The 14,454-nt window shown below is 32.8% G+C and overlaps 1 protein-coding gene across 1 annotated transcript; it reads right to left on the reverse strand.

Moving 5' to 3' along the window:
- Positions 1 to 5,386: 5,386 nt before the first annotated feature.
- Positions 5,387 to 11,370, reverse strand: LOC112778605 (uncharacterized). The gene is made up of 11 exons (XM_025822908.1): positions 11,265 to 11,370; positions 10,727 to 10,962; positions 10,525 to 10,637; positions 9,878 to 10,289; positions 9,397 to 9,751; positions 9,048 to 9,272; positions 8,314 to 8,948; positions 8,073 to 8,265; positions 6,692 to 7,959; positions 5,686 to 5,739; positions 5,387 to 5,455 (listed from the first exon to the last, which is right to left on the reverse strand). The coding sequence occupies exons 1-11, from the start codon at positions 11,368 to 11,370 to the stop codon at positions 5,387 to 5,389; spliced, it is 3,666 nt and encodes a 1,221-aa protein (XP_025678693.1).
- Between the last annotated feature and the right edge of the window lie 3,084 nt (positions 11,371 to 14,454).

Here is a 14,454-nt window from a genome sequence, read left to right on the forward strand (position 1 = left end):
TAGCGGTTCGGTCACTATATCAAATTATATATCAAATCGAAGCCCCGGATGTTAGCTTTCCAACGCAATTAGAACCGCCTCATTTGGACCTCTGTAGCTCAAGTTATGACCGTTTTAATGCGAGAGGATCAGGCTGACATCTTTGCAGTTCCTTCAATTTCTTGTATTCCTTCCACTTTTGCATGCTTCCTTTCCATCCTCTGAGCCATTCCTGCCCTGTAATCCCTGAAAACACTTAACACACATATCACGGCATCGAATGGTATAAAAAGGAATTAATATTAGCAAATATAAGGCCAAAGTAGCATGTTTTCAATCTTAGCACAGAATCAGAAAGGAGAATTAAAGTCATGCATTTTGTATGAACAAGTGTATGAAAGATTGATAAAATCCACTCAATCGAGCACAAGATAAATCATAAAATAGTAGTTTATCACAGACCTTAGGAGTTTAATATAAAAGAATCAATAAACTTGAACACAAAATATAAATAATAAAGATTAAATGAGGTTCGGTATGAAAGAGTTCATACTACAAGCACACTAGGATCAACAGGAAATTCTTCTTCTATCCTGAGAAATGCTTCAGAACAGGTTCTTCCAAATAGTTTTGTTGCCGCATTATCAAGCAGAACAAACAAAACAGTACACCCATCATCCTGAATCTTTACCCGAATCCCATATCTAACACAATTAACAACCAAGAATGATAACTAAAACCAAGAAATCTGCTTAACAACACATAGAGTGGAGCATAACAAAGAAGTAAAAAAAAATTCATAAGATTATTAATTAATCTATTCCAAAATAAAGTTACATATGAAGCTCACTTGACCATAACATGTTCAACACATGAACCACAAGCATCACAAAGGTAGAGATCCTCATGCTCAACAACAGCATGACCACAGACACGTGTGTAGTACCACCAATTTGGTTCATCCATAACTTCCTTAATTGTCCCAATAACAAAGTAATGAGAATCCTGTAAAATTTTAAAAACAATGATATACTATACAATAATCACTAACAAACCAGATTACAAAACCCAAGACACATGTTTAAGAAATTCAAGTTTAAGTATTAAATGAAGAGTTTGCCAATCTAAAATAGTACCCCATCATCTGAATGAAGATCTTGAATATTAATAATCTCTTTGGGATTGAAATAATCACCATCAACTTTAGAAACTAAGTATCCAAAGTCATTGGTCACAAGTCTTGAGAATCCATAACTGGCTACAGTAAATCTACACACAAGATACAATAACTAATCTTCATAACACAAAACATATAGATGAATACCAACAAAATAAGCATGGCATCTTCTAGGTTTTTAATATTTTGATCACAACTAACCTGCTTAGGAACTCAACAGACTCAGGAATGTCAGGATTAATGAATAACCTAGAGACATTTATCACATTCTGTAGGATTACCCCACCTACATGAAAGAATCCTATTCTATTAGACTCAAACCATATTTAGATTAAAAGGTCAAAAAATAGAACACTAAATATTAGAGTAAAAATTCGCTGGATATGGGTGAAACTAACCTTCAATTGCTTTGATTTTAAAAGACTCGAGGACAACCAGCGGAGATCTTGGATATTTTTGTAACTTATCATATTCTAACAGATCACAAGAATTTCCAAACACATTGCATTGTACCCTTTTGCTGAACAGATAAGTTTCAAAAGATCAAAAGGATCTAACTATATATTTATTCTTATAAACATAAAGACTGGAAGAAAAAAATAGAATTAATAGAAGATAACTACTAATATAGGAGACAGTTAGAGAGATATTACCCATCAGTAAAGACTTCTAGCACCACTGCTTTGACCAGCTTCCCATATGATGCCACATCTCTTTCTTTTCGAACACCAGTAATGATCCCAACAAAGTCTAATAATTAGATTGAAACATATACAAATTTGAATCAGAAACAACACTTTTTAAAACATAATACTATGATAATAAAAGGGAAGAGCAAGAAAGTTGTACAAACCAATGAGGAAATTATGGTCCTTTGTCATTTGATCAATTTCATCTATTGATGCAAAACACAGACCGGAATGAGGTATCCTTGGAGATACCACAGAAACAATAGAGGTGTTGTATTGGAACAAAAGTCTGAACCGATGTTTTGTCACTCTGTTCAAACCAGTGTTCGGTACAACTGTAAAATGGGTCATCAAGTACACATCCCTTTCATTTAGAGACACGACAAATTTTGATATAAGCTGATCTCTAATGGTGGCCTGGATCTTGTGTAACTGCAGTTGAAAAAAAATGATTCATATTTTGAATTTATTAACTTATTTAGCTATCCAAATAGCATAACAACACTTGATTAAGAAAATAAAACAACAAAAACATATCAGTTTCCAACCTTCCCTTCTGCATATTAGAAAAACGAAAAATAGAAAAGTCGCAACAACCTAAGGAAATGCTAACATAAAATAAAACTCACCTTCTCATCCATTAAGACCATATGCAACAGATTTTGAGAAGGATCCAAAGCAGGATTCTTGTGGTACCACAACTTCACAACTTTAACATGCACTTTCCATGATTCTCTCCACGGAGTGATTTTCTCCACTAGATCAACACAGTTATTCATTCCTAAAATATGTAGGATAAGAACACCAAAAGTAGAAAATATACAGAGAAGAACTCAGAACTAAGATGAGAAGATAAACAAATGAGTTGGAGTTATAAACTCCCAAATTTAAGAAACACTAAAGCTTACAATGTAAGCTTCACATATAGGATAGAGATAGACTAATAGGCATATATAGATTGATATGGCTACACACATCATTTAGGAAGATATCACAAGTAACCAAATACTCATGGGAAAAGAGCAAAAACAATATGGGAAGAGGCCTGTTGCAAATTACCAAATACCTACCCCCATATAGTTGATTTGACAATTCACAATAAAGCAAAAACAGAATTTTATCAGTCAACTATACCAAACACTACAGTAACTTCAGTCCAATAGCAAAAAGAAAATTATATAATTTATAATGAGCAAACCCCCCAAGAAGTAAATTATTTCACAGAAACACCAACAGCACAAAGATAGGAGAGAACCATTGATTTACAAAAACAAGTAACAATCACCATGATTAAATCAGAAACCAAACAACTCAAAATTAAATGATAGATCCAGAAAACAGCAACAATTAACACAAAAAAGAAATTGAAACTGGAGAAGGAATCGAGAAAGAGATTGAACAGGGGGAGAATGGAACCATAGCCCACATATACCTCTTGAACCGCGGTGGCAACATCTGCTATCGAAAACCGAGAAATCGAGATGGAGAATGAGGTATGCTCGACAGAGAGAGACAGAGGAACCCTGGGGAGAGGGAACAGACACAACGAAGAGAACAACACCCTCATGGTGGGATTGAATCGAATCGTAGAGATAGCCATAGCTTCCGGCATGTGGCCAGAACCGACGACGGAAGCCGAAATCTCAGTCGAGGATGGGGGTACGGACATCATGCAACAGATGGAGATTGGGTTAGGGATAGAGGAGATGGGGTGAGGTAGAAACGTCTTTTAGGATCCCTAATCAACCAAAAGTGAAGATTTTGATGAAAAGAAATTAGAATAACCTCACTTTAATTAAGTTTATCGTTTAACTGAGATGATTATATTAATCAAAACAAATAACTGCAACGAAGTGTTTTTTAGACTGGTAGTAAAAAAAAGAAAATCAATAATTTTATATATTTAACTTTTTTATTTTATGCAAATTCAATGTATTAAAAAAGATAGTTTAAATTGAATTTTTAAAAAAATAAAAATTTGGTTCATCTATTAAAACAGATATATTTTAACTAAGAAAGAACAAAACAAAATCAATTGAGATTTGGATAAATTCAGAAAAATAAAATATAAAATAGTAACAATATATTTTATTTAGAAAAAACAATATCAGATTCAAAAAAGTAAATAATCAAGTTTTTGAATAAAATTTAATATTTTCATAAAGATATAAGGCCCGTTTACAAAACTTTAGAAGCAACGTTTTTTAACTTTTAACTTATGAAAAGTAGTAATATTAATATCTGATGCATTTTTCAAAACCAAATTGCAACTTTTTAAGAAGCTATTTAGGAGCTTATAGAGAAGTTAAAAAAAGTGACTTCTCTAATAATACATTTACTTTTCATCACATTTCTATAAAATAAGCACTTTAGAGTTTAAAATCCAAACACAAAATAACCTATTTATAAGTTACTTTTAATAGAGTCATTTATTATTTAAGTTATTTTATCAAAAGGAAAAGTTGCTTACCCAAACTGGGCCATAGCCAATTAACTTTTTGATAGTCGATAAAATAGATGTATTTAAAAACTGACTTTTTTAAACGAAAAAAAAAATCAAAGTAAAATATGAACCATCAATTGTATTCATTAAACAAGAGGGTATATCTTAAATGAGAACAACAATTATGTACTTATAGAGTATGCCATATTTGTATAGACCATTAGATTATATTACATAGAGATCAAAGGTTAATATAAAAGAAGAACATTGATACACTGTAATAGATACATAATATCTTAGTGCATAATTAAGTACTTTAAATAACAATACTATAACAATACTTAAATTCGTACAAAATTATTTTGAACTAAAACAAAATATTTAAAATTTTAGACATCAAATTAAAATTTTTACTAAATATTAAAACCAAAATAATAAAAAAAAATAGAAGACAAAAGGAAGCAAGAATAATTGATACATACATTATAAAAAAGTTACTACTAATAATATATATTACCTAAATATATATGTTAGAAATAATAAAATGAAATAAAATTGTATGGATCGAGTCTAATTAAGATTAAAATAACTTTTTTGTTCATAAAATTAAAATGAAATTTGCATTGGTATCATATGACTTTTCTTGCTATAAGAAGATAAATAATTATTTTTCATTAATAAGATGGTCATATTTTATTTTTATTAATATATTAACAATATAATTTCTTTTTATTTTTTGGAAAAAATAATATTAGAATTAAAAAAATAAATAATCAAATTTTTTAATAAAATTTAATATTTTCAAGAAGACACATAATATATGGAAGAACATCAATATATGTGCAGAAGACATTTTTAGGGAAAGATAACAGAGGACCATGATGCCAACTTGGTGTCACAACACCCATTCCTTTCTCAATGAAGCTATTAAACTCGGCACAAACAACTTTATGTCTACGAAATGCAACAGATGAAATATAAAATAGTTTTTATTAAATAAAATAAATTAAACAATATAACAAACAATTTAAATGGATTATTGAATGAAAAGAAAAATCGAAATACAAAACTCGAATAGGGGAGGGTGGATCCATAAACTCACTTTGCTGGAAAAATTCTGCCAATCACGTCATCGCTGAGGAAGTAGATTAGGTAGAAACCCGAGACCTAGACAATGATTGACAAAAGCAAACCATGATCCATAAATATAAGAAAACATAAGTAGAAATTTCATCTTTCTAATCATTATAAAAACCAAAATATTGATAAAATAGACAAACCACATACAAAAAAAAACCTCAACAACTAACAAAAGGAGAAATGATAAAAGGACCAACAAAAAGGAAAACGATGAAGACGAAAACAGGTTTGGAAGTAAAAGGACCAGAAGAGTGTACCTGATTGATTGGTTGCAAATCTTCTATTTGAGACTCTATGGGAAAATCCTTAACCTACAATGAATGACAAGGAACCAAACACCGAAGAAACAGAGCATGTAGACAACGTTTGGTAGGGCAGAGGGAAGCAGATTAGGAGATGAAAACAAAGGGGCTTGGGTTCAATTTGATGATTACCTAATCAACTAAATCCACGAAAAAAGGGGCTTGCGTGAAGGAATCGCGAGAAAATACAACTGACGGCGAAAGCAAAGAGGAGCATATGCACCCTTCATGAGGAGAAGTCACGCTGGAGAAGAACATCCAGCTTGAATGTCTACGGGCCTGAAATGCAGATAGCACTCCACATCGGAGATGAAACCACGCGTATGGTAATATATAATAATATATTCTATATTTATAAATCGTATGAATACTCTTCTTTCATAACATCCTTTAATTTTCATTTAATAAAATCTAACAGTTCATAAAAATTGGTGCATCTAGTGCACACAAAATGGTTGAGATGATTTTACACATACCCCAAAGAAACTGTCCCTCTTTAAACAAAACATACACAAAAACAAAACTATAAATTACACAGATAAGATTGAAATGTATAAGAAGAAACTACATTATATCTTATCAAAAACTTCCGTAAATACAACGTTCTCAGTCCTGATAGGATCAACTAATCCATCATGACAAAGTAAAATCTTAAGACCATTTCTATTCCTAACTCGGGAAATAGCTACATAAAGTTGACCGTGACAAAATATAGGACGACACAAGAACAAACCAACTGTTGATAATGTCTGACCTTGACTCTTGTTTATTGTCATCGCAAACGACAGAGAAACCGGGAACTGACGGCGTTGGAATTTAAACGGTATAACCATATCACTGGGAATCATATTCATTCTACTGATAAAAACTTTATCCCCAACATTGCTACCAGAAACAATATCCGCACCGATCACATTTCTCCCTAAATCTCGCACAACAAGTCGAGTTCCATTACACAAACCCCAGCTGGATCAATATTCCTCAACAAAATAATAGGCACGCCTATTTTCAACTTCAACGAATGATTAGGTAGACCAGAACACCTAATCTGATTCAAGAATTCAACATTTATCCAATCAACACCAACATCATAATAGACATCACTACCACATATCGAATCAGCACTGAGATAATTTTTCTCCTCCGCGGGCAACAAGTCAACTATATAATTGTTTATCTCTTCAACATTGTCGACAGTCGGAGCCAAAATTGCCATATCCTGGAAAAAACTTGGATCACAAAAATTCTGAACCAAATTCGGATAGATTGTATTTACAATATCTTCCACTGGATTCTCCAAGACAGGAATTATTAGATCAGAAGGAATATCAACAAAAAGTTTATCATTGACCACTGTTCCACATCGATCTTCACTGACTTGAAGTATCCAATCTAAAAATGACCTTAACTCCTGAGGAGTTGATTGTTCCAATCCCATTGTTAACCTCATATTTTTCGTCAGACACAAAACTTCACAATATTTCCAGAGGACAGAAGAATTTATCGAAGCCATCACAATCTCAGCACGAGAACCTTTTGGAATAACTGGCAAGACCTGCCTGAAATCACCACCGAGAATGACCACCTTCCCACCAAAAGGTAAATATTTATTCCTATCAGAGACCGAAACCATTATATCACGTAACGTCCTATCGAGCACTTTAAATGCCAACTTGTTAGTCATCGGTGCCTCATCCCAAATAATCAAATCGGCCAATCGGACTACCTCAGCTTTTGCACTATCCTTCTTAATCCGACAAACAGTATCTTCAGTCAGCTCAACAGGAATATTCAACATAGAATGCGCCGTCTTACCACCAGGTAACAACAGAGAAGCAATTCCACTAGAAGCAACGTTTATAACAATCCTTTTCTCAGATCGCAATCTAGCCAACAAAACCCTGTATAAAAAAGTTTTTCCAGTGCCACCAAACCCATACACAAAAAAGAATCCGTGCCTCTTATTCGAAATGCAATCAATAATTTTATCGTAGACCACCCTCTGTTCTTCATTTAACTTTAAGACATTTGTATCATGCTCACGAGTCAAAGAAACAATGTCAAACTGCAACTCACGCAGCAGCATCAAGTTGCTAAATTGAGACACTAAAGAGTTATTAGGAACCGGCATGCCAACATAATTTCTCAATGATTTTCCATTACTCTGCAATAGTTTTTCAATCTCCAACAAACAAAATGTTTGCAACTTGTCCTGACTCATCGTTAGATCTACGTTTAACGATAATTAATAAATATTAGCACGATAATATAATTTCTGCACTGTCTGTGTCCGTGTGTGCCTGCTTGTCATATAATAAAATCACCATGAACAAAATGCTTACCAAGATATTGCAGCTCATGCCTTCTGCGATAAAGAATATCATTAGACAAATAAGCCCAAGTTTGTTCCCAAACTGACAGAGGCCTTCCCATGGAACCAGATAGCAACAACATCACAAAAAGCCACCTTAGCTGTGCAGCGGACGCTACATCGGCGACTTCCTTAATAGCAGAAATATACTCCTTACCATCTATCTAGAATCCCATGGCAGAACATGCCTCCTGAAATGTATCATAAGTTACACCATTCACGGTTCTTATACTCCGAAAACTGGTACAACCTCTCTGCACATTCAAAAGCATCTGCATATAGAAAAGTTCACCAGATGACGGATGAGCAAAACTCAATCTTCCAATTGAGAATCCCCTCTGTCTCGGCTTCCACTCCCTACTGTTCGAACAATAGACAAATTTTCCCGGATATTCAACATATGTTAAAGACCGCCCATCCGGGAACCGCCTGTTGGCCATCATCCAACTCGTAAACATTGTCAGCAAATCTTTGTTGCGCAAATAAACATGAGTAGTGATATCAGCATCATCGAATACAACATGTTGCTGGTTCGACAAATGAAAAGTCAACCTCTGTACTGACGGCCATCTATGATGAATATCATAAGCAAAAATTCTCCACATGGATTCAAACAGTGATAAATAACGAAACTCATCAACCACCTGAGAAGATTCACCAACATGATATGTTTCTCCAACAGTTGCAGTCACCCGATTCGGACCGTTATTGATATACTTAAAAAGATACTTGATGACGTTTGACTTGTTACAAAACTCAAGATTTATGTGAGCTTGATATTTCATTAACAGCAGTGGATTATAAGGCACAACAAATCTGTTGTCAATATCAACGTCGTTGATATTCACTGTCACATCCATATTACGACATCTATATATCAGATAGCCATCTTCATCAAAGCTCGTTTGATCAATGAATCTTTTTGGATAAAATTTTGAGCACTTACCATCTTTCATGCAAGGAGAACTCGGTCTAAGTCGACCGCAGGGACCATGGATCATGTACTTGGTGACGACATTATAAAAGGCTAGAAATTTGAGAGGATTGGGTAGCTCGGCACAGATAAATTCATCAATAATTTCAACACTTTGTAAGTTGCTTTCCCCGTTAAGCCATAGTAACATGTGTGCATGTGGTAGACCTCTTTTTTGGAACTCAATAGTATACATACCTAAAATATACAAAAGCATCATTAAGAACCCAAACAACAATATGTCCAAGCACAACAGACAAAAATTGAAATGCCAAGATAGAAATAACATACCTGCACTAACTAAGTGGACCAAAAAACACACCGTCCTTGAGATTGCTTAGCAGGCATTTCAACTTAGCATAAAAAACACGGCAAGAGATATCAGGACGATCAGCGATGGAAATTCGCTCTTGCTCTGTGAATCGCTGAAATTCAGGCCAATTTGGATTACACGTAATAGTAATGAATAAATCTGGATAGCCAAAATGTTTACAGATTGCCATCGCATCCTGACAATGATTAAACATATAACGCCTACCACCAGTGAAGGAAGAAGGCAAGATGACTCGCCTCCCAATTGAAGAAGCTTCGTCATCACCACGACGCGTAGCCTCTTCTATTCCTTGAAGCACTTCTCCTCTAATTGTACTCTGCTTCATTCTAATCTCATACAACCTCTGTTACTCAATCATGGTGAAACAGTCAACAACAAATCATTGAAATAATCACCTACACTTGTGAATAATTCCATCTTCTTGCTCCCTAATCTGCAGACAAAAACATATGAATTTCCTGAGAGAAACCCTTGTTTTCTTTCTAGGGACATATCCCCCAACTTTACCACGATAAGGAATATTCAACTGGTAACCATCCTCGCCATATGAAAACAACAACGGATACTGTAAGGGCCAATACAGAGCATGAGTTTCATAAATATGCTGCAACTGACCAGCAGTAGATCGAATAATAATGTCGCGACCATGATCCGACGAATCAAAATCTCCAACAATCAATGCAACAACTTTGTCACAAGAGGGAGTATTGTAAGTTCTTCGATCAACCTTCCTATGTGAAAACAACTTCAAAGAGAAGATCTCGGATGAATGACACTGATAAAATTCTCTGACTCTTCGAAATGACTGTGCTATGACGTTATGAGTATCGATCATTTCCAACAACTCAGTTATCAATTCTCGATCTATCTCAGATGTTTGCCTAAAACAAATATACATTAACCACAAAATTATATTTAAAAACCACACAGAACACAATTTCGATATGTTTTGATACATCATTATCATTGAGAACTGATTAATAACGCATTATAACAGGAATAAAACACAATATAACTATACAATAACAGGTATTAACCTATTTTTAATGCAAATAACATTAAAACATCAGGGAAATAAAATAAAAAAATAAACAACAACATTTCAAACACACATACCGAAAGATTCCCTGCCTATGCATTATCTCATGCTGAGTGTCGTATATATATAATTGCGCAAATTTAGGCTTCTGACCAGGATCTGGGAGCAAATTTCCAATCCGATGATAATTCTGACCAGTTATAATAAACTATGGTGGACCACTCCCATCATTCACTGAATCCAGTACCTTACCACCAAGAGACGTGAAGGCAAACATACTGTTATAAGATCGAATATTTTTTGAAAATACAAACTCTTCCTATCATGTCCATTAATCAAATTATATAGCAGATCTGGGGGCTTTCGAAGATAAGGTAACTGAATTTTTCCTTTTGAGCAACAAACAGTAAAAACAGGACAATTAATTGTAGAGTCTCTTTCAACACGTTTCAATAACCAAAAATACGCCCCACAGATTGAACATTCATAGTTAGGATCACCAACATCAAGACAACCTGGTAAAGATAAAGCAGAAAAAAAACATGCATAATAATAAAATTTTTTTTATCTCAATTTGATGCCATGAAATAGATTGAACATAAAATGAATAAACCATTAGCTTACTGATATAATATATAATAAATACTTGACTCGTTTAAATTTTGTCAAAAGAATATATCACAAAACACTATTTCTATTTTACACTGTCTGAATAAAATCTCATCACGGAAGCACAATGGAATCTTTTAAAACTAAGTAAATAAGATTTTTATTTGAGTATTCTTGAATAATAGATGATTTAAGAAAGAGAGCGTACCTTGTATCTCACTTTGCAAGAACAGAGGATGATCAATAACAAAACCAACTTGACTGAATGAATTTATCGAAGGATCATATATTTCTGATTGGTCTATATCATCCATTTTAATTTAAATTAATAGAATTTTGTGTAAATATATATTTAACAACCAAATATAAAAAAATTCATGATGAAATAAAAAATGAATTAATTATTTAATAATTAGCATAAAAATTGAACATTAAAAATGTAATAAACTACAAAAACCAATCTGAATTAACATTGATTTATTAAAAAAGAAAATGTAGATAAAGCCTAATGCATATTCAAGAAGAGTTTGTTTTTTCTTTTTTAACGTTAGAATAGACTTTGTTTCATTATTTTAATCACTCATACTAATTGTGTAAGTTCGAATTAAATAATCCAAATCACAATTAGAATCATCTTGTGTTTTTTTAGACTTTAATGACTCTATTGGTGCATAGCATTTTCCAAAATTTTTAAGGAACTCCCTTTTTTATTTTTTATTTTAATTGAGTCATTACACCATTTTTTTCTTAATTGGCTGCAAAGGCTTTGTTTTTCTTTTAATTTAATCCATGTACCATATTTTTTTGTTGTAAATACATCCTGATACAATTGAGCGAATCAATATCAAGAGTGACCTAATTAAAAAAAAAGGAATTTTGTCTGAAGGACATAATTGAAACAAAAAAGATATTATATGCACCTAATAGAAAATTTCAAAAAATTAGAGGACCAAGAGAGTAATTATTTTTTTAATATGCAATTATTGATTATGACACCAAATTAAAAAAGTTTCAACAAATACCCGTCGTGTATTATATAGCTACAAAAGTTAATTCATTAACTAATTATGTGAATCTAACCACATAACCGAAAAACTTTTCATATTGTCCAAGGCAAGAATACACCCTAATTAAACAGTTTAATAACCTCTAGTACTTGTGTATCTTTCAAATAACTATATAAATTAAGCCTATTTAGTGATCCAAATGATTTTATAAGCAAATTTATGATCGGATTAATTATTTCAACCATGTGCGGCAACTGGTCAGGGTTACGCTAGATAATTTAACTACCTTAAGTAATTGTTCGCTTTGAATCAAGTATTAACTATTTTAATCACTTTCATCCATGTTAAAAAAACAGGAACTAAACAAGTTCACGATCATGTTACGTAATTTAATAACAACTTATCATAATTTAGGATGATTATAATTATTTTGAATGATATTTAGAATAATTATATCATTTTTAATTTTACAAATATTAATTGAGATGTCAAATTAAAAAAAGATCAAGTACAGAAGTTTCCTGATATGTTTAATTAGGAATTATATGAGTTACTAATAGTTAAAGTAAACCTTTTAGGTATAAAACTGCAAAAAACAATAGTAAATCAACAAACGAATGTGTTATTACATATAAACCAAAAGAACTTAAAATATAATTTAACAAAAACAAAATTGGACAGGGATAGAATACTTAAAGATATTATTGTACCTGACAAAATAAAAATTGAACTCTGATAAACATTCTGGGACACGTCAACTAAATTTTCTAAAAGATAAAAATGAACAGAAACATTGGAAACATATAAAATAAACAGATAAATTATTAGAAACATAAGGATTAACTACAAAAATATAGGTAGAGCAACAAAAATTACCCGAATAATCATTCAAAGACATAACAGGCGTCGAGGAATGCAGCACCTCTAAAAGATTAGAAAAGGAACAAAATTACAAAGACTCCGATGGATATAAAATCATTGAAAATTCGACCAAAATACTAAAAATATCACAAAAGTAAAATCAATACTGACCTCTTGCATTTCGATTGTGACTTTACATTCGCTTTCTTTTCAAAGAATTTCTCCTATATTCTCTAGCACGAACAGAATTCTGAGACATCTTTGTTACGCGTACTAAACAAAACAAGAGTTTGAAACACAAACCACAAAAACTACCCCTAATTCATTGCCAAAAAGGCATCAACATTGTTAAGTACCCATGAAAAAACAGGTATTAAAAAAAAGGGGGGTCGCTAGGAAAACAAATTGTCAATCTATTCACTGACAAATTTTTTTTCTCTTTTTTGGGGGGAGTAAGTGTTGAAGTTAACTTTATCAAAGCTAAACACACCAAGAAAGAACTTACATAACCATACATAGCTTTGATAAGTGAGAAAAGCAAAAAAAATAAAGTATTCTAATCAACACGAATAACTAATTAACATGAAAAGATAAAGTTGTACAACAATGAACAAATAAAAATTAAAAACTGCTGCATTTCATGAAAATATTGATAGTGATATGAACAATTACATATGGCTATCTCTCCTATGATAAGGAGGATTCCAACATCTGACTACCTATCCTAGTATGTAACCTAAACAGGCTACAACATTGAAAATGTGTCTAATCCCTAGCAAAGTCACTATTACAAAAAATGGGGTTGAGAATAGACATACTTGACACATAACCGGACCCAACACAAAAGGAAAACCCCTATATCTGACAATCCTATTTGTTGGACACAATCCAAAAAAGTCAAACCAAAATAGCATCCAGCCAGCATGATTACATTTCGATCTATTTGGAATCACAAGCCTTCTTAAACACTTATAGGTATACTATATAAAATACCTACACCTACACACAGCAGCTCAATTCCACACCTTCAATCACACTGCCATTAACCTTGGCAACCTTGGACCCACGCCCATCTGCAACAGTAGCCGCTTCTTCAAATTGGGGATTCAAATTCCTCTTGTCCTTGGAGGTGACAACATCATTTTCATGAGTAAGCTTTTCTCCATACTGGCAACGTGCATCGAGAACGTGGGACAACACCTCCTATGACAAACAAAATAACAAAACCTATGAAAGTCACTCAAGATTGCAAAATCCATTTAGAAACAGCACACATAGGAAGGAGAAAAAAAATTTATATAACAGAACCTGAGTTTTCTTTTCTGGTGAGCTAAGCAATATATCCAGTTCAGCAGAAAGATCATCATTAATAGTATCATTGGTGGATGTTTTCTCATCTTTTCCATCTTCACCATTAATTAAGGTAGCAAATTCAGTCCCTCCAAAAATAGCAGGCCATTTTTCAGCCAAAAAATCTATAAGAACTGGGGATTTAGATAAAATCCCACAATACTCACCAGCAACTTTTTC

This window comes from Arachis hypogaea, chromosome 19, assembly GCF_003086295.3.
Source record: "Arachis hypogaea cultivar Tifrunner chromosome 19, arahy.Tifrunner.gnm2.J5K5, whole genome shotgun sequence".
Lineage (NCBI taxonomy): Eukaryota > Viridiplantae > Streptophyta > Magnoliopsida > Fabales > Fabaceae > Arachis > Arachis hypogaea.